This window comes from Neopsephotus bourkii, unplaced genomic scaffold (genome assembly GCF_033783945.1).
Source record: "Neopsephotus bourkii isolate Nb327-2 ecotype Australia unplaced genomic scaffold, CSIRO-AGI_Nbou_v1 NB_1707, whole genome shotgun sequence".
NCBI lineage: Eukaryota > Metazoa > Chordata > Aves > Psittaciformes > Psittacidae > Neopsephotus > Neopsephotus bourkii.
Genome location: NW_026902181.1, coordinates 3862341 through 3883251, shown reverse-complemented (window position 1 = coordinate 3883251; position 20911 = coordinate 3862341). Strand labels below are relative to the sequence as shown.

General features: G+C 38.9%; 1 protein-coding gene across 5 annotated transcripts in view; it reads right to left on the bottom strand.

Moving 5' to 3' along the window:
• Positions 1-858: 858 nt before the first annotated feature.
• The window catches only part of NUDT14 (nudix hydrolase 14), a 60850-nt gene continuing 40797 nt past the window's right edge, over positions 859-20911 (bottom strand). For all 5 annotated transcript variants that reach the window (XM_061376470.1, XM_061376471.1, XM_061376474.1 and 2 more), the window contains 3 exons: positions 19474-19538; positions 13901-14138; positions 859-2808 (listed from right to left, as the gene is read on the bottom strand). In XM_061376470.1, the coding sequence (XP_061232454.1) occupies positions 2568-2808; positions 13901-14138; positions 19474-19538 (544 nt within the window). In that variant the 3' untranslated portion in view covers positions 859-2567. The remainder of the gene's footprint in view (positions 2809-13900; positions 14139-19473; positions 19539-20911) is intronic.

Sequence of the window (20911 nt, the reverse complement as noted above, 5' to 3'; positions counted from 1 at the left end):
CCTGCCCACCCTTCCATGCTGCGGTACCATGTGCTCTCCACCCTCCTGCCTGAGTGATAGGAGCCAGCAGCAGCAGTCTGGGCCAGATTTTGGCAAGTCTGGAGCTGCCCTTGGTGCTTCCCCACCACACACGCTCTTGTGGCAGGACAGTACATTAGAGGAACAGCCATGGCACCTTGGAGGGGGCAAAGCATGAATGTTTCAAACTGTCTGGTTCAAAGATGTGCAGCCACGGCACAACTGGCTTGCACCAGCTGGGTGGTGCAGAGAGATTTTAGGACCTTCATCCTTCCCCTTCTTGTGGATGGTATTGTGATCTCTCTACAGCCCGGCAGCCCCATAGCTCATGATGTACATGTGATGCTGGCACAGTGGCTTACCTGCCTCCTGCAGGGGTGATCTGGTGAGTCCAAACCGAATGCAGGTGCTGAGACTTGAAGGCTCTTCTAGACAGACTAATCAGTGAAATGTGTGTTTAGTCTGATGAATCACACCTTGAATGCCTGTCACCCACACCTGAGGGTCAAAAACACGGGCTCTCACCAAGGTTGTTAACACAATGTGAGTGCACCCTGTGAAGCACAGAGTCCAGGTCCTGGATGCAGCAGGGAGGGAATGGCTGATGGGAGAAAGCTCTCAGCATCACATGAAGAGCCTCATTAGAAGTGGAGTTTCATCCATTTGTAATTCTGGTCCAAATGGTACAAATACATAAATGCTGCTTTGAAAAGTTTCAAACTGTGACACCCCTCCCCTACACCAGTTTACTTTGCCAAATTACTGCATTATACAGCAAGACAGGCTTTTGACATGCATACACATACACTCATTAGCTTGAGACTAAACAGATCAACAAGCTACTGTGTAGCAATTTTGATGGAATCAAACAGATACTTTGGTAACTATAGCCTGGAATAAAGGACATTATTTATTACACACATTGTAGTAGGTCACAGAGGCCCCAGCAGCAATCAGAACACATAGCACTAGACACTATAAAGATGTGGAGCAGTGGAGATCCCTCCCTAAAACAACTTCCAGTGTAAATACATGGACAGACAGAATTTATTTGCTTTTCACAATAACTCAGCCCTTGACTCAGCACAGACCAGGCAGTTTGACACAAATGTGCCTGAACTCACAAAGATAGTGACTCTCACAGGCAAAGGCTGCTCTTTCTTCAGTGGCTTTCTAAGGACCTTTCCTCCCTGTTAGTAGGGGAACCAGCAAGCACCAGTTCTAAAACCTTTTTAAAAAAGAAATTATTTATTTATAAGGCTATTTAGATATGGAGTGATTTTTAATCAGACACTGGATACCATCAGGTATCTGTATTGCATTTATACTAGTTGCTATATGAAAGTTCATGTATTCACAGTGCTCATCTTCTAAACATACTTAGTATCTCAGCAATCCTAGAAGGACATATAATGTAGGCATGTTAATTAGCCTTAAGTCAGTGAATAACATAAACCAGTGCCTCATTAAACTGCCAGATCTGATTCTCTTTCATTCATGCTCTTAAGTTTCACATGACAAATATTCCACATCTAAGCTATGCTGACAAGAAGTAACATACATTCTAATTAGACCACTTTGTTAAATCAAATTGTGTTGCTTAGTATGTCTGTGAAGGTTGCATGGGCTTCAGTGTAATCTGCACAAATGATCAGAAGTAAAGCACTTCTGATCATTAGATTTCAAGGTAAATTATCTAAGGGGTAAGTCTCATTCTTCCCGTTTGGGTGACAAAGAAACCAAGACCACTGAAATCACCTGTATTAGTCACAGCAGAGCCAAATTAAAAGAATTTGCCCTCTCTAGTCCCACTTTTGAGGACAAAGTTTGATCTCATAAGCAAGTATAACCCATAAAACAAACAAAGCAGCATGTGTTCTAGTAGAAGCCCCCATCATTCATCCCTCACCATCACTGCTGCTCAGCATTATAGTGCGAACACACAGAAGCACATAATCTTACAGCTGGTCTATTGTCAAAATGACACATTAGCAGAAGGATTTACAGACATGTTTGCTTATAAAATGAAGGTCTGCATGTCGAGAAATGCAAACATCTCTGTACAGGAGTTACACACCATAGAGAAAGCTACTCCCCGAAAGCTGTGCTAAACCTAGGAAGGTAGTAATTGTATCTGTGATTATTAAGCTTTGCTGCTTCCACCCCAAAATATGTCAGAAACTACAGTGAACACACAGTTGCCAGTATGTACAGACCCCAGTGACAGGCTGACACAGCAGCTGCACTGAGGTCCTGAGTGAGTCTTCAAAATAGTGGCAGCACAGTGCCATGAAAAAGAAGAATGGAACACTTAATTTGACTTTTGTGCAAAAAACAACATTTGCCTCAGAGGCAAATCCTGGCCCCAGTGAAGCCAGCAAGTGTTTTGCTAATGATGGAAATTGGGTCAGGATTTTAATTGAAATTTTATTTCCAAATTTATTTTCAGAAAGATTTGCCCCATGAGAAGACATGATGATCAGATTTGCAGTTTTCTGTATCCAGAGAACCAGCTGGAAAGCTTTTCTTACAATCGTGGTGCTTTGATTTTATTTTTTCCGTAGGTTGGGTGCTATGTTGTCTTGGAACCATGTGAAGCTGAAGATGACACCCATTGTCTTCTGGAGAGTCTCATCATAAGCAAACTTCATGGAGTCTTCTAAAGGTATTTCTACAACTTCAATCAGCTCGCCTTCTTCAGCTTGGCCACCTCCTTCCCCAATTCTCATCTGGTCTGTGACTTCTGCATAAAATAATGTCTGGCTAGAACCTGTCACACCAACTCCAGACCTGGAAAAAAAGGAGAAGGTAAACTTTGTTTTAGATGAAAAGAAGATAGCTAGGAACTAGGAATGGAAACATGGGCCCTTAACTTGAGTCACTAAGCAACATCAAAATGCATGTCCTTACTCTCTGCTAATGTCATTTAGCACCTATAAATGCAACTCTGTTAATACAGAAATTGTTCAGATATTTCATGCAGAAATACCGACACTTTTGAACGCAGTTGCACATGATACAGATCCATCTTCAAATACTCTGCAACTTTGGAAAATGTTAGTTTGGGAAAACATAAAACAGTTTTTGAATTGATGAATTGTTGTTCTACATATACTAAAGTCAACAGAAGCTTTTTCAACTGACCTTAAGGAGAGCTGGGCTGCTGGATGACTCACAGATTTACAAACAACAGTGCATCTGTATGCAATCATGATACATTTGTTTGCTTGTTTTTACACTAATATTTAGATTTTTTTACTTAAGAAGACCATTCACAGCTGGAGTCCTCTGCTGATGGACTGGATAGATACAAGAATAGAAAGGTAGCCTGGGAGACTTTCTCTGTCCTTCCTGAACTTTAGCCTTGGCCAAAATGGACCACTGTAAGCAAATGTGTATCTAAAGTAATTCAGTCTCCCTGTTAAATTTGCTACAGTAGATTTAGTGGGGGATATTTTACATGCTGTAAACTTTCTCCAGCTAGACCACTTGCTGTGTATTATACTTGTTATTCCTTAATCCTCTATTTCCTTAGGACTATTTCATTTAGGTATTATTAAATAGGGGATAAGTACATAATCCACTCATTTAGTCCTTCCAAGAAAATATTCACATCCTAATTGCAACTTCTTCATTTCACATTATTACAAGTGACTTTTCACATTAAATCTGGATCAAAAGTTCACTGAAACTATGAATGAGGCATTAGGGCAAGCTGAAAAATTAGCTTCCGTATCGTTATACATACAGAGGATTCTAAGATTTGTAGCAGTGTTATGATCTTAGAGTGAATATCCATACTTGTCCAACCATTAGTCAACTGAATCTTTCAGTTAACCTAGCATACATCGCATGCCATACCAGGAATGAATAATTTGTCTTTCAATTTTCTAAGAACACTGGCAGTTTTGTTTGGAGAATTAATAGTGATTATTGAAGTTGGTTTCTTACACTCCTTTTTTTAAAGCATAGAATAGAGAGCAAACCAGTGAATTCTTTTCCCAACATTACTTCGGATATCTTGTCCAAATTCACAGAATGCGTTTCACCCCTCCAGGATCATTCCTATATATCTAAGAAGAGAAACTTAATTATCTTCAGCAGTTCCAGGAACTTTGAAGGCTGCTATGGGATTTCTTTCATCTGTGGCTCACCACTTTATTTCAATGTCAGTGGTGGGGTCTTTTGGATACACATTTTAACCAGCAAAATGTGACCTACTAGCACAGTTTTCCCTCTCACTTCCATTTTACCGAAGTCTACAACCTCCTTCTTCGAACTGATTCAGTATTTACATTCCCTCTTTTATGCAACCTCTGTCCCTGGTATACACTGTTCTGATGACCATCAGAGATGGTTTGCCAATAAAAGAGACGTCTGGAGCTGACAGTCAGGGCTGACTGTACGTGGCACTGGCACCAGATCAAACGTCTTCTCAGGATTCCCTGTGCCATGCTCCCTTTCCCCTTCTCTGATGGGAAACTGCCTGGAAAAGTAATGCCGTTCACCAGCCGTGCTGCCACTCATCTCACTTCAGCTGAAGATCCACCCAGCTGACAGCAAAACACAAACACAGTCTTTGCCAGCAGCAGGAGTTGCAAACTGGGTACGCCATGCTGGCTTAATCATTCTGATCTCGTTATAAAAGTATCGTAGACCTATTTTTCATCAAGTTGCCATCAGCAACCAGCTCGCAAAAGTTGGAATGTCATTTTTTATGCTCATATTCCATCAGCCCTTTCTGCCACAAGGACAATGGCACACTTTACTAGATTCCCTTTGTGTTAAAATATATTGTATTTTTCTTGGTATTATCAAGCAATAATATCTGTTAAAAAGCAACACTGGAACTGAAATACTAATCAAGAGACACAGCTCTAGTATCGGTGGACACTCTTCCCCCAGCTTAGTAACCCTGGTACCTGCCACTGACTGATCGTCGGCCCGTGTGCTACCCAGCCGTCACTATTGTAGCTACGTCCCTTGGAAGACTTCTCACTGAGAGAAGGTATTTGTGATGGAATAATAGACTGCTCACTTTTTGTTCCCTCTTTTCTTTCTTCTTTTCTTGTGTTAGGAGGCAGAAAGGATTTTTGTTTAACCAGCGAGAGATCCAGATCTGTTTTTCTCTGTATGCAGTGATTACTCATTCTTCACTTTTTCTGCAAGAATTGCATTTTTAGTAATTAAATGAACACTGGAAGCCTGGGGTTCAGAGATTGTTTTCTGGTAATGATAAGAACAAAACCCACGTGTTCATTTACACTGTGAAATCTGCAAGACAAAGAATGTAGCTTCTAGTCTCTAAAGGTACCATGAAAAAACACAAGACTATGCATAATATATTTCATGTTGCTATTTCTCATGGGTGTCAAGTCTCAGCTTCATCTGGGGTGACACACCTGGAGAATGAATATGATCCTAAATTGATTATAGTCACATCCACTTGATATTATGTAAAGATTATACACAAAACCCATAAGAGACTTTATTTAAGAAGCCCTTCCATAAGAAACTTCTGGCGTGATTATTTCAGTACAATCTCCTTTTATGCCACCTGTGACCATTTACAGATGAAGTAGCTGCAGCTGTGGGAATCACAGAAGTTCACTTTCCACATACCTTTTCCTTAAAGAAAACGAAAACTGCTTCCTAAGATGCCACACTAAGATTTAGCTTCTAGATGTGGTAGCTCAGAGCGTGATTTCAACATGCTGTTACTTCATTGTATGTATTCTTATGATGCTTCTATTAAATTTGTGATTTTCTTCTTACTAACTAAATACATCAAGCATAGCTACTACATTGAATATACTTTAAAAAATGAAAGCACTGGACAACTCACTGGTCTGTTCTTTGTTATGATGCTCAAAGTTATGGCATTTCTTCACATATGCTGGCATATAATTTGCCACAGAAAAAAACCAAAAAGTTTGCAACAATACATATTCAAAGGACCACATACCCACATGCTTATACTTTCTTATTTGATTACCTAACTTATATTTCTCTGGTGTAACTTTGTCATGAGTTGTTCATTAAAAACTAAAAAACTTTCAGATAAGCTGTAAATAAAATCAAAGAGCACTGGTATTAATATTCATGTTATTCTATTCTTCTCTTTCCCTCCCCAAACAGCAAAGATAACTTGGAATCCCCTCACTATTTTGACATGTGGCTTTGTAGACTATTGCATTGTATTATTTATAATGTATTCACTGCTTTTATTTATTGTCTATGTAAATGCCCATTTCATTGGTTTGAGAAAGAGGCTGAAAGATACATTAATATAATTTAAATCACAAAAAAGGCATATTTTTTACCTTTTCTTGCTTGGTATTTCTTTCTCTAAACTCTCTGGCTCACTCTGCTAGTTGATATTTTTTGCATGGATCCACATGAAATGCCCTTTCTAAATTAAATAATCTCCTTGTTTACTGCTGTCTTTCACATTTCCAGACTCTTACCTATTGATGTATCCTGCCTGTCCTTAGAAAATTGTCCAAAATCAATGTTATTGACATTTAATTTGTCTTAGTACCTTTGATTTTTACAGAAATCAAACTTATCAGGTTTGTTGCTTTGATGCTGTTCTGAATCTCCATCTTGTTGAAGTTATTAAGTGTTTTAACATTTACCCTTGGAAAACGTGTACTCATTTCAGTGATTTTGGGTACTGGGGCTGGAGAAGGAAGAGAGCAGAGAGGGAGAAGGTGGGTCTGACTGGTAAATGGGCAACAGGGAGCTAGTATGTTTTCAGTACATTTTCAGGTTTATCTGTCACTAGGTACTTCCTATGCTTTTGCATACTTACTTGTACTTTCTGATTATGATGTCTTAGGAATTTAGACATACCTTTAATCGTGGCTATGTTCCTTTTTCTGCTGCCTTCTTCCTCTATCCTAAGTCTGTGACATATGTTTTTCCTTGCCTTAGTATTTCACATTACAAATAAATGCTTTTGCCATGGTCTGAAATGAGTCACCTATTAACAGATTACAGCTATATTCATTAGCTTTGCATCTGTGGAAATCACAGGGGTCAGCACACCTGAATTGCAAGTGATGAGTTTCACCCTGGGAAAACCACCCTCCTGATAAAGGTGCCTTCTCAGTACAGAGGAGCTTGGTTTGGGGCAGGGCAAGCAGGGTTTGAACTCACAGCACCAATCCACGGGGGGACTTCAGGCTTCAGTCTCACTTCACAGGTTTAGCACTATGTTGCCCAGATCAGGCACGTCATGGTTCATACTGACCCAGACCTACTAAGCCTGGCTTGACCTAGCTGATTGTTCCAGATGTATTTTGATGAGTCTGGACGGTGCTTGACTCTTATTTACCACTGTGTGGCAAATGCAAATGATCTACACAAAACACAGCTCTGTTTTTCTCATCTCTTTATCATGATGATCAGTTTCCTCTGGAAGTTTATAGTTCTTCAAATTAACAGCTACGTGGCTGACAAATACTCTTTGTCAAATCGTTAGGGCTTAAGTTCACAAACCCTGTGACTTCAATAGATATTTTAAAAAATAAAAGTCTGTTAGCACTAAACTTTTAGTTTTGCTTCAGAGACAGAAACCTCTGTTACCTTTGACAACAGCAAGTCTAAGAATGTAAGCATGTCAAAGTAAGGATAACAAAGTGGTATGGTTTTCATCACAATAGCAACTTAAATGTAAGTTTAACACACCAAAACAAGATTGTGTGCTGCATTCCTGTTTTTCATTTTAAATAAAACACTCAAATACTGTGATTAAATCATGCTATGGCTTTCAAAGCTGTGGGCAACACACTTGCAGGCAACAGAAGAGTGGAGAAGCACTTTCTGTGAAATGACTGCAAAGTGCTTCTCCTCACCTGCCTGGGGTGGGACTGGCTAGCACAACGAGGCTGTAGCTACAGTATTTTCTATCCACTTCCTTCTTAGATCAGAGAAAACACAACAGACAGATTGTCACTCCAATCTGTTTTCGAAGCACGGCAATAGCAGCTATCACAAAGCCTTTGTTTAGTTCTTCCCTTTTATTAAATGCATGAGGAAATACACAGCACATGAAATAGAGCTCACAAAATGGGTCTTTTCACTTGCATACCTTAGTTCATAGATACATTACATGTTTATTTTTTATCACAAGGGGTAACAGTATCTTACTGCTCTAAAAAAAAAGTTTAGTAGAGCCTAAAAGCCACAAGCAAGATTGAGCCCACCTTACGTGCTTGCTGATGCTCAGTAACAGTGAGCTTCTTCCTCAAACTGAGAGCATGAGCCCATGTGTGTGCGCACGCACATGTGCACATTTGTAAACAGGGCTGAAATTCAAAGCATGTGCTCAAGATTAGCTTTGCTTTCTCCTCATCTCTGGGTGCTCATCTGTGACAACCAATTACTGCATAATTATTACCTTTTTAATTTGAAGGTACAAACATGCATGAGAAAATAAACACTATCTTTTACTCTATTTCTCTGCTAAAACATGGGGAGGAAGTAAATAGACTTATCAATGTGAAGATTTACTAGTTTAGCTCAGATTTTTGACAGACAGTAATTAAAAGCTAAATTTCTCTTAATTTCTTAATATTTAAGAAATATAAAATCTAGAAACAGTCAACACTTTCCTGTTCCTGTCAACACATAAATAAGTTTTTGGTTTTAATCTGACACAGTTAATGTGAAAAATCATAAATGCAATATATCCTTTTATAAGATTTAAGCCATCTGGGCGCAGAATTTGGGTATATAGCAAATACATAATTCATGTTTACAAGTAAATGCGTCACAAACCTCTGCTATTTATGCTGAAAGCAAGACCTATTTAGGCATGAAACCTGTAAACTGATGAACAGTGACATGCAGCTACTATTGTCACTTCTCAGGACCTTTGTACAGTTCTGACGTTATAAGCAGCAGGTGCAGGAAAAAAGCAGAGAAGTAATTAACATAAAATTATATTACATTATGCCATCACCCAACAGGTGTACTGGCAGGTGATCTTTCTAATTATAATGCACTTCAACATTTTCAAGGCTATTATTCCTTCTGCATAAAAACCTGTGAATACAAACCATTTTTACCTCATTGCACTAAGGCTAATAGCCACGGCACAGTAATTGGAACATCCAGTATTAATTCTCTGAATGCTCTTCTTTGTTGTATACTTTTGGGGAAAAAAAAATAAATTAAATGTATGTAAGTACCTATGTTAGGCTCTTAAACTAATCCATCTGATTTACTTTTGCAGTGGGGTTGAGAACCTCCAGGTCCTATTGTATCCAATTCATAGCCAAGAGTTTATTAGAACCTCTGGGAATAAATAAAGACACAGTGAAGGGAAAAGGAAGTTGAACCAGAAGCTCTGGCTCAGCGTTAGAATGATGCTCTCAGGTGTTATTCAAATTCAAATAAATTTGCAAATATTGCTAAAGATGACCAAAAAAAATCCTGTAAGTTGCAATGGCAATAAGGACACCTTTAAGAGCAACAACAACAGACTTCCCTGCCCCTGCCTGTAAGGAATCAATTCTCAAGAAAGATAGCCAGAAGTACTTCAACCTAAAAAACCAACAGTTGAACCTCACATGGGATTCAAACTGAAACCTGCTGGGATAACATGAGAGACAGAAAGTTTGCCTTATCTGGTATATGAGTAAACCCAAAATTTTTCATTAATCAAATTTTGCAGTTAGGGAAAAACAAAACAGAACACGGAAGCAAGCTCAGAGAGTTCTTCTAGAGCTTTTAAAAATTAGAAATTTAACTGGCAACAATTTTCATGAAACATCGGTTTACAATTATACTATTAGTATTAGCTTCATTTCATTATTGAGCTGAATAGTTTCTTTACACCCGTCACACATCTACCATCTTTGCTATTTTTGACTGAAGCCATATATACAGCTGACGAGAACTCAACACATCGGTAGGTGTCAAAACTTTCAGTAAGCCTCCAAAAGCCAATTAGCTGCTGCCAGAAGAGAAACCAAACTTTTTGTAATACCAAAATGAGTTTACTTACTGCATGCCAAGCACAAAAGTAGCGATTTGTATAAGCATGATGACAGGAGGAAACTCACCACACAGGTTGAAAACAATACAAATTATTTTTTTTCAAACTGTTCCTGCCTCTATTTACACAGCAAAATGAACCGCTTGCATTTAAATTCACCTTCTGGCTGGCATTTTTCTTAATAGGAACAGATATTTCCTATTCTTCAAAATGTAATTCCTCTGGCCTCCTGCATTCAAATTCCTCATAATATGTTTGTCTTTCTCATTGTTTGCCCCCAGTTCAGTCTCCTTCACTCGCCCACACCACACTGTCCTCCTGCTCCTCGAACAACTTGCTCCAAACACCCTTACTCAGCTAGTGTAAATTCCCCAACCCCTAGCTTCTTTCCTGAAGATCTGCTTCCTGAAGATCTCCTGAATTGCTTTCCTGAAGATCTCTTGAAGATCACTCTGAGATCTCTTAATTCAGTACCTCACTTCTAACTGATGAGTGTCATGACACAGGAGCTTTTACAGAGCTTAAGAATGAGGTCCAATGGCTTATTTGTATGTGCTGTTGAAAGATCTGTAGCAGTATTGTGGTTAACCTTTTCTGGTTAGCTGAGATACATTAAAAAAAAATTCACCCAAAATCACTGCTGCAGGCCCTGATAATAAATAAGAAGAAATAAATGCTATCTTCAGATTACCTGTGATCGTTACTGTTCCCACTGCTTTAGAACAAAGTTCTGCCTGAATACAGTCTCTTTCCTCATTTCATTAAAGAGAATTCTTCTCCACCACAATGCACGTACTCCCCTCAAGTCCATTTAGTTTTCTCAGCTCATCGTTCTTTTCATTGTGCCTTCATCTCTTCTTCTTCTTTTTCTACTTGACAATTTCCTAGTCTATTCCCTCTCCCCCCAGTTCAAGTTCTCCCTACACATTGTCCATGCCCTCCCCTTCTTAATATATTAGCCACAGAACTGTACTGACCTCTCTAGCCAAAACCATTTCTCTTTTTACATTGTATTGTCTTCTGCATTCCATGTTCTTCTGTCAGTTCTAGGTCAAGTCCTGCTTTTATTCCAGTCAGGCAGTCTCCTTCTTGTGACCATGATTCCAGAAAGGGGTGTCATTAGAAATACAAGACAATACTTTGCTTTCAGAGTAAAGCGTGTGACAACACCAAAACCCTGGTTTGTATGAAAGCCTTTTCACTGTGCATACAACTCTAAGGTTTTATCTAAAAAAACCTGATAGACATAACTTAGTAATTATTAATTCTAATTATCTAAATGCTTTAATGTGGTTTTATTTGCATCAAGAAAGGAACAACAACTATCAGATTTTTTGGGAATATATCAAGTGCAGTCAAACTAATAACAGCAATAATAGTGTGGATAAGGGCAGCACCACAAACAATACAACCTCAGTTTATCAAGGCTTTGAATACTAACCCATGTGACAATTTCATTAAGAAACTAGGATATCAAGATATACTTAAACATCAAAACTAGTATGAAAATGGTACTCATGGAATGGATATCAGTGTTCAGTATCCAATTGGAAATACAAACTAAATAGGGATTACACTAGGGACCACTCTCCATTCAATTTAAATGAGCATTTTGCTTAAGGACAAAAACTAGGATGCAATTCAGCAAAGGCAAGTTCAAGGCTCTGTGTTCAGGAAACAGTAATGAACAGCACAAATACAGGCAGCAGGTGAATGACAGTGCAGTACTGCTGCAGAAAATAGTTTTGAGACAGGGAAGGCATTGTGCTCCATGAGTCAACAGTACACTGCCACCACAAAAAAGGCAAACATTCATCCTACAGCATATAAATAGAATAATCTTTAAGACAAGCGAAATAATGCTTTCACTTTATCAGGCACTCATAAAGCCCTCACTAAAATACTGTGCTCCACTTTGGGCACTATTTAAGAAATACGCAGACCAGATGGAGAGAAGGTAGAGGACAGCAGAAGGAATGATCAGACATCTATCATTCTATGATGCTATCTAGAAAACATGGTCTGAAGAGAAAGCTTAAATCAACTAAGATAGTTTTGCATAGGCGAAAGTAAAATAAAGGGGAGATATCTTCAAATACATGGAAGGGGCAAAAGTACTTTATATCACCAGGAAACAGAGTAATAAGTCTTAGACTTGAAGCCTTTGCTTCAAAGGAAATTTAGGGAAGAACATGAGGAAAAGCTTGCTGGTCTTTGTCTAAAGGAAGATGAACAGGGTACTCCTAATAGAAACATTTTAGTAAACATTTAGAATAAAAATCTAATCTAATACAGATTATTCTTAATACTTCCTGTATTCCTTTCACAAGAAGCCTGGTTTATTTTGTAAGAAACTGTAAAATACCATCTTTGAGGCTTCAAACTTTCATATTAATCTAGAAAAGTAAATACAATAAAGGCCCTTCTGACTTCAGCATAGATCTCTATGGGCAGAAAGCTATGCCCTGATAGACAAAGCAGGATTGGGTGATTAACATACTAAGTGCCCTTTCCATGGATCTCAACAGAGAAAACTCCCATTGTGTACTCTCTTTGCAAGTCTGTGCAATTAAAAAAAGGGCAACTGAAAAGAACAAACACCTGTAAGATACAAAGACATTTATCAACCAAACAACATACAGTTTTAGCCAGATGTAAATCATTAATGTTGAGACAAACTTCTACACTGAAGCAAGACAGAAATCATATTATAATTTTCCTATTTTGTGTTTCTATATATATACAGGTGTATATATGTATATATGTCTATATCTGCATGTTATAGCCTGTCAGTGTCACCGAAACTGTGAAATTCTATAGGCAGCTTCTGCTCATAAATCTAGAAAGCACTTTTTCTGTCAGTAGAACAAACCCTTAATCTAGTTTCAAGGAGTCATAAAAGACAGCTCCTGTGATTCACCCCCTCCCCTCAACAGAAGCAATGCTTGCTAATCCAGCAGGAAATAACATTTGCCAGGATTGACAGCTGTGGATTTGTATTCAATTCTCAAATTAAAAACCAATGACAGGGCCTAGTTCAATGGAGATGTCAAGCAAAATAAAGAAAGTAAAGAACTTGCTGCTTTCTGTGTAAAATACAAACATACATACATTCTGGGTAACAATACTAAAATCTGGAAAAGAGATATAATGGGATTAAGGCTCTTTGCAAAAGTTTCCCTTGAGGTTTTCTTGGTTTTTGTTTTTTGTTTTTATTTACCCCTACAGTAACTCATATTCTGTATTTTTACATATTAAATTTTCCTCTTACTCCTAGTCTATGTTTTGAAACATGTTAGAATCCATTTCAAGAACTATTTGAAACCCTGAAAAAAAAAAGGTGTAAAATTTTTCATAGTCAAATCAGCAAAGTCCTCGTATATAACGTTATTGTTCAATCTGAAGAAGGCTATTATGAAGAGATCTCATGGTACAAGTTCTCATGCTTCTGCAGAACTGCATTAATGGTAAATCAAGAGTATGTTTTGGGCCGTTTCTATTATTAAATCAGAAAAATAAGAATCAGAGATGGAAAATGCCTAGCACAGTAAAGGCAGCCTGTTTTCTACTGCTGCAACAAGCTGCTCTGAAGAGCCCAATGCAGCTTTTTCCAGTTCTAATAGTCTTTGGAATAAATCACAATAGCATCATTCTTACTGTGAATTCAATCCCATAATTATGAGGTTATAATTCCTTAAGTCTCTGTAAACACTCCTCTCACTTGCTGAAAATTATACCTTTCATATACTTTCAGATGTCCACGTTTCTCCAACCCACAGCTTAAATAAGGGAACAGGGAACATTAATTTACCTTCAGGACACTTCAGCAATCTGTGAAACAACAAAATGCAACATGTTTAACTTACTGCTATTTACCTGTAAGAAGTGATTTTCCTTAGGTCTGTAACAGCAACATGATAGCCGCATTCTTCTAAGACTTCCTCACATGCAATTTCTTCTAAAGAAAGGTCTGGTTTGTCAACAATGCCAGAGCAGAGCTCATAGGTCACTCCTACTGCAGCAGGTAAGGGATCCTCTAGACGAGAGAAGCTCTCATTGTCCTGATTCTCAAAAAGTTGAGGACGATGCTTTTCTACTTCACACATGTAAACAGCTAAAAAAAAAAAAATTACAAAAAAATTACCAACCCCCCCCAAACAAACAACAAAAAAAAAAACACCACACAAAAGAAAGAGGGGGGTGTGTTAGTTTATTCATACTAAACAGAAAAAAAGATGGTACACAAATTTTCCCTGGAAATTTATAACCATCAGTGTACTTCGGAGTAATAAGGAATTCAGTTGTGTTATCTATTAAAGTTATGACATGGGGAAATTGCAATTTTAGAGAACAAAGGTTTGCTTGCAATGTCCGTAAAATTATTCTTTAAACTCTACTTGTGCTTAGGTCATTTGGAATGAATTCATGAACACTTTAAAATAAACAGAAATAAAAAAGAGGAAGCTAGTTCATCCAAGAAATCTACATCCCAGAACTGCCATACAGCTTCCATTTGTTGGGCAACGCGGATATCAGGATTTAATTTAAACTATGCAGTTATCTTGCAGGGAAGCTGGGCTGTACATTATGTACCATGTGCACAATGATGAGCCTTTCAGCCTCTCAACTCAGCTGTTATTTAGAAAGGGTATGAAAAGCATGTATGTTTGTTTGAAAAAAAAATAAAAATCTCTTTTGAACATACAGCTCCTTGCAGAGATTCCTGCATGGTGGCTAAAAAAGACTTCTTGAATTAATCCACAAACAGCTGCCACTGTAATGCACTCCTAAAGAAAGTGCAAATGCCAGATTTTAGTCCTTATTTAAGCAAAACCTCTCATTGATGTCAACAGAAATTTTGCCTGGGAACTGCAGGACTGAATCACTACTGGCAATTTCAGATAACTGTAACTTTAACTTGCTGATATAATCCCACTTGTTTCTTCTTTGAAATTTCCTCATGTCTATCCCTTGCTTTCCATGAAAAGCTACCACAAGGATGTTATAAAGCAACCTGAGTAAATTATTTTTCTTCCATTAAAGCACTTTACGTGCCTATTTCATATACACATAACATGGTTTTTCAATGAGCATATCTTTTAAGGAAGGGTGCTATCAGGTCTCACCGGAGCTTTCTCTTCTTCAAGCCGGACAACTCTCTCAGCCTGTTTCCATAGAAGAGGTGCTCCAGCTCTCTGATCATTTTTGTCACACTCTTTCAGACTAACACCAGCAAGTTCACATCCTCCTTATGCTCGGGGGCCCCAGAGCTGGATGCAGTACTGCAGGGGGGTGTCTCATGAGACCAGAGCTCAGGGGAGATCACCTCCCTCAACCTACTGGTCTCTCTACTGTTTTCTTACTTGAAAGACATGAATAGAGCTTAGTTGTTTGGTTTTTTTAAAATGCAGCATGAAGGCAGGAAAAAAAATGAGTAATTCCATGCAGACTCTGAGGGACAGATCCTTGATAAGCGTCTATTGTCATTACTGCAAAAACTTCTAAAAGCTATGACAACTACCAAAATGACAACTGCCTCCAAGATACCTCTATGAGCCAAATACTCTTAAGGTTTCATTGCTTTTTTATTACTGACATATCCATATCAGTAAATACAAAAAAGAACAATACATGCATTATGCTAAAGGACTTGGACAACAAAACATGATGCAGGTAAGAGTATGGGGTACAAAAATACGAAACTGTGATTGAAGTAGCTCTGTTACAAGTCTGTTGAATCCCTAAAACCAATCCTGTCATTCCAGGAAGCATCTGCTATTCTTCTTTTCCCTCAGTGTAACTGGGCTCCACATAGAGCAAAACCTGCATTCTCAGTAGGACTTAATCCAGAAGTCCTCTTCAGAGCAAAGTCCTGCAATATGCCAACATTTAAAGCCCAGCAACAGCTTTTCTCTGTATATAAGGAAGAAAAGAAGCAGGACCAGCAGCTTCCATAAGAGTCTAAATACTAGAGCATTCACCAAGGACTTGAAGTATGAATTCAATATGATGACGGTCGCAAAGGTTCAAAAAATTTACCTCTCACAGATAAGCAAAGCCTAGAAAACCAAGCTCCCTGGTAGGGAACAGAGAAGACTGCACAAGTGATGCACCAAAGGAAATAAGTCCTGGATGGAAAAGCAGTTCGTGGCTTATTGACTAGGGCACACTCTTTGGAGGAAAACCTGAAACTCTCTTCTTCCTTATCACAGGTTGTCAGCTTATTGCAAATGCACAGAGTGTGTGGAGAGCAGAAACCAGAAGAGCTCAGCTCCCAGCACAGTCACCCACCCCTGTCTGATTGCCCTCTTGTCTCCTGATGGCTTACGCTACTTTGGTCAGAAACTGCCAGTTCATCGTCATCGGTGTGTCGCCTCCATCGTCAGACAGACACATACGATGAGCAACAGCACAGTTATGACTCAACCAACCTCCTAGTACTCATTAAATATCTTGACTCATTACCCTAGAGCCACTCAACTGCAAGAAGTATCAGAGTAGAAACTCCAGTGGAATTGATGTACTTGCCTGCCTTTCTGCAAAGCTGAGACAAAGGATACATGGCTCAACCAAACTCATCAAGTAAGATTGTAATGGTTATTCAAAGCAGCCTTGTTAGATGACTCAGACAGGGACTTGTTTGCTATCCCTTAAGAGAAGTGAACAACAGTACAGACTGAAGGGCTGGTGAGGTTTAGCTGACTGGGGAATGTGCTAGCCTTTCTTCAAACTTCTGATTTCTCTTTGATTGGAACCAGTATTTCATACCTCTTAAAAGAGAACATGGCTTATGACTCAAGTCTTTGATACTGCACATTTTAAATCAATGCAAAATCAAACATTACAATCCATTGAAAGGTCATTGTACTTACAGTGAAAAAACCTATGCACAGGTTTACAGGAACTAACTCTAGCCTTTCCCAGGAACCTATTATTTTATTTGAAAAGGTGTGGCCAATCGACAACCAAAATGAGCACTGCTCAAGACCTTTGCAATCAGTCATGGGTGAAGAGCTAATATGGAAACTACTGAGATATACATGTAATTTTTTTCATAGAAGCATAGAATAATTAGAGTTTGAAAGGACCTTAAGATCATCCAGTTCCAACCCTCCTGCCATGGGCAGGGACACCTCACACTAAACCATGTCGCCCAGGGCTTTGTCCAATCTGGCCTTGAACACTGCCAGGGATGAAGCATTCACAACTTCCCTGGGCAACTCATTCCAGTGCCTCACCACCCTTACAGTGAAGAACTTCCTCCTGTGTAGCCAGCAGGATCAGAGAAGTGATTGTCCCCTGTACTTGGCACGGGTGAGGCTGTTCCTCGAATCCTGTGTTCAGTTCTTGGCCCTTCAATGCAAGACAGACATTGAGATGCTGGAGCAGGTTCAGAGAAGGGCAATGGAGCTGGTGATGAAGGGTCTGGAGCACAGGTCTGATGAGGAACTGCTGAGGGAACTGGGGCTGTTTAGTCTGGAGAAGAGAAAGCTCAGGGGGGATCTTGCTCTCTACAACTGCCTGAAAAGAGGCTGTAGTAAGGTGGAGATCAGTCTCTTCTTCCAAGTAACAAGAGACAGGACAAGAGGCAACAGCCTCAAGCTGTGCCAGGGGAAGTTTAGATTGGGTTTTAGGAAAAATTTCTTCACAGAGAGGGTGATCAGGCATTGGGACAGGCTGTTCAGAGCAGTGGTGGAATCACAGTCCCTGGAAGTGTTCAAAACTGTAGATGAGGACCTCAGCGATATGGTTTAATGGTGGTCTTGGCAATCCTGGGGTAAGGGTTGGACTTGATGACCTTGAAGGTCTTTTCCAACCTAGCTGACTCTATGATTCTATGATCTAAGTCCACAGTGCACTGAAGGATATGGTCCTGTCTGCCCCACTCTGGTTGTGTGCTCCTGCCACCCCACAAGCCAGCATGAACTCTTTCAGGCCGGTCTGATAAACTGCCTAATCCTCAACATTTCTGTTTGCAGCCATGTGAGAGCTCTGCTGAGGCTACACAAGAGCTGGTACTGTCAAAGGGAATGGAGTGAGAATGTACGTACAGGGAGGGATGAATTCTTTTACAAGTTGCACAGACTTAAATGGGAAAACAGTATTGTTACACCTCACCTTAAGGAAAGGCAAGCATGTATGTCAACCTGCACATGTGTGGAGGACGTGCCTGGTAGAGCGAGTGGCAGCTGTATGGTCACAAGTAATGAGCTATTGCTTTCCTGGTGAGACCCTGATAGCAGCCAGCAATGAGAGAAGTCTCAGCCTTTATTTTTGCTTTGTGGAACGTGCACCAAGGTAGACAATAACCATGGAATGGCAATATAATTGTAGTGATGTGAGTAGTGTCAGGGCATGGCTATTATAACTAAACTGCTACGGGGTGTCCGACTGACCACTGTCCCTCTGACCAGGTTTCTGGGCACCTCAAGCCTCTGGAATGCTTTAACTCCAAGAACAGCCTAGTCTTTTGAGGCAGATTTAACACTTTCATATGGATGATGTAATGAACATGTTGATGTTCAGCATATATACATATATATATGCACATATATGAAGGCTTCTGCCTAAGGTAGCCTCAAAGAGAGCAACATCTATATGAGCCATTTTATTCAGCTGGCAAAAAAAAAGACATTGGATTCGTGATAAACAAACACGCACTTTATAATAGTCAATATAGTGCTTCATGGGAAGTATGGACTGTCAGTATAACAGTGCCGCACAACACTGAAAAGCCTGGCAGTAACTGTCAGTAGACAAGGACAGCATGACAACACCCTAGAAAGTTTCCCATAAAGTCTACCATGAAGAGTCTTGAAATGGTCTCTTAGCAACAGCCAGTGAAATATATTCTGATATTTTTAGTTAACATGCAAAGAATATGAATTTAATTTTTAACTTCCAGAAAGTAAATATTGCTTTGAATTAAAATAACTGATGCAAAACTCAGGAAAAAATAATAGCATGCTAAATAAGATTCATAATAATAACTGGCAAAATGAAGCTGCCCACATATACATAATGATGAAAAGCATACAGTCCTGAATTTCCCTCATTATAAATCCCAAGTATACAATGCACAACAACAAGCTTAAAAAAAAAAAGAAAAAAGGAAGAATAATTGTGCTTCTGCACATTACTAAATACTAGATAGGTCAGAAAGGAACTTCAAATAAAAGCATATCTACTGATATTTGTAATTTCACACAGAAGATGACAATGACTAGCCCAAAAGAAGAATGTAAGGCCAGTCTGATAATTCATTTCATCTGTAATGGAAATTTCCCTGGTTAGAAATTCTGACCAACTGAAAGGGGTGGGCCATCATACAAAGAAACGGAATATAGAACAAAGATTTTATCACCACAGATGCACCAACTTTTAACTGCTAAACCCTTAAAAGCTTGCTTCACTAGACAGCAAAAGTAAATCTAAAAAAAGAGGATTACCTGGGCGGAACTGCTTCACCAGAACAAAGCACTGTCGAGAAGTATTAAAGATCAGGATCGACACACTGGGAAGAAGGTAAAAAAAAAAAAAAAAAAGATCAATGCTTTATGTGGGGTTAATGCAGAACTATTTAACTTACATCTTGTGAATTTAACTACATAAATATACAGAAGATTCATTACTAAACCCACAATGCTACAAAACCCTTGTCAAAAAGCCATCAAGAGTGATATATAACAGGTCGTGTTCCCAAAGCCCCTGAGAATTTATCCAAAATTAAGTCACTTAAGACCAAAATGGTCTTCTGCCATGCAAAGTAATCCTGCCACCAATCAATTCCTTCTCCCCAACAGAATAACAAAAAAAAAAAAAAAAAAAAAAAAAAAAAAATTGCCAAACTCCAGGAATGCTGCTCCTAGGTAGTAATAATAAGGAAAAAAATTATTACAAATAGCATTTTCTTCCCTTATATCAGTCCCAGATTACATTTCAGAGCAAAAAACTTCTGTATAAGCAGTGTCTCCTGTATTTGGATACTTGCTGAGCATGGACCTTAAAACAGACACCATCCAAGTCCAATTTTGTACAAAATTAAACCAGAAACAGTTTCAACTGCTACCGCATTCAATAGCTTAAAAATAACATTTCAATCTTTGCCCTGTCCTCTTTGATTGTTTGAGATACATGTCCTAGGGAAACCTGACAGTTTTTGAGTAATTGGTGATGCTCTGAAAGGATGGAATACTGATGTTCTCTGCTCACTTTAAAACTATACTCAGAATTTACTAGTTAAAAAAATGCAGACAAAAGTCTCTCCCCTTAGTTGGCAGCCCATTAAAACCTGCAAAAATAAGTGTACATTGTGCTCCTTACGATTTTAGTAATCTCTCATTTATCATGCCTGCCTCACTGTATGCAACTGGAAAGTTAATTCATTATTCTATGAATTCTACAATAGATGAGTCCAACAATGGCGTATTTGCAGAGGTGAGTCAAACTTTCAACTTCCCTTTTAAAGCAGCTGTATATTTATTTTCACTATTTGACTTAATAATGAAATCTCAAGCTGCCAGAGAAACTGCTATTTGTGATAATTAAAAATAATGTTAATGTTTATTATAACAATATATAAAAACTAAAACAGAAGGGAAAATTCCAGATGTTAACATTTATATTCATTGTTGCTATTCTGAGAGACCTGTACTGCATACTGATGGCTTCCTGCCCAGGAGATGTCATTTGCAGGCAATTTTAAAGCAGAGGTTTTAGCCTTCAGAGAGGCTGGCAGAGAACATTCGCTCTGTTTACTGGCATGGGGATTCTTTCTGACCTAACACTAGAATATCTGGGAGTTAGAAAGAAATTAAATTATACCACAGCCTACAATGTTCTTCCACCTCCCTCCCCCCCCCCCCCCATCTTGCATGGCTGTTCCTC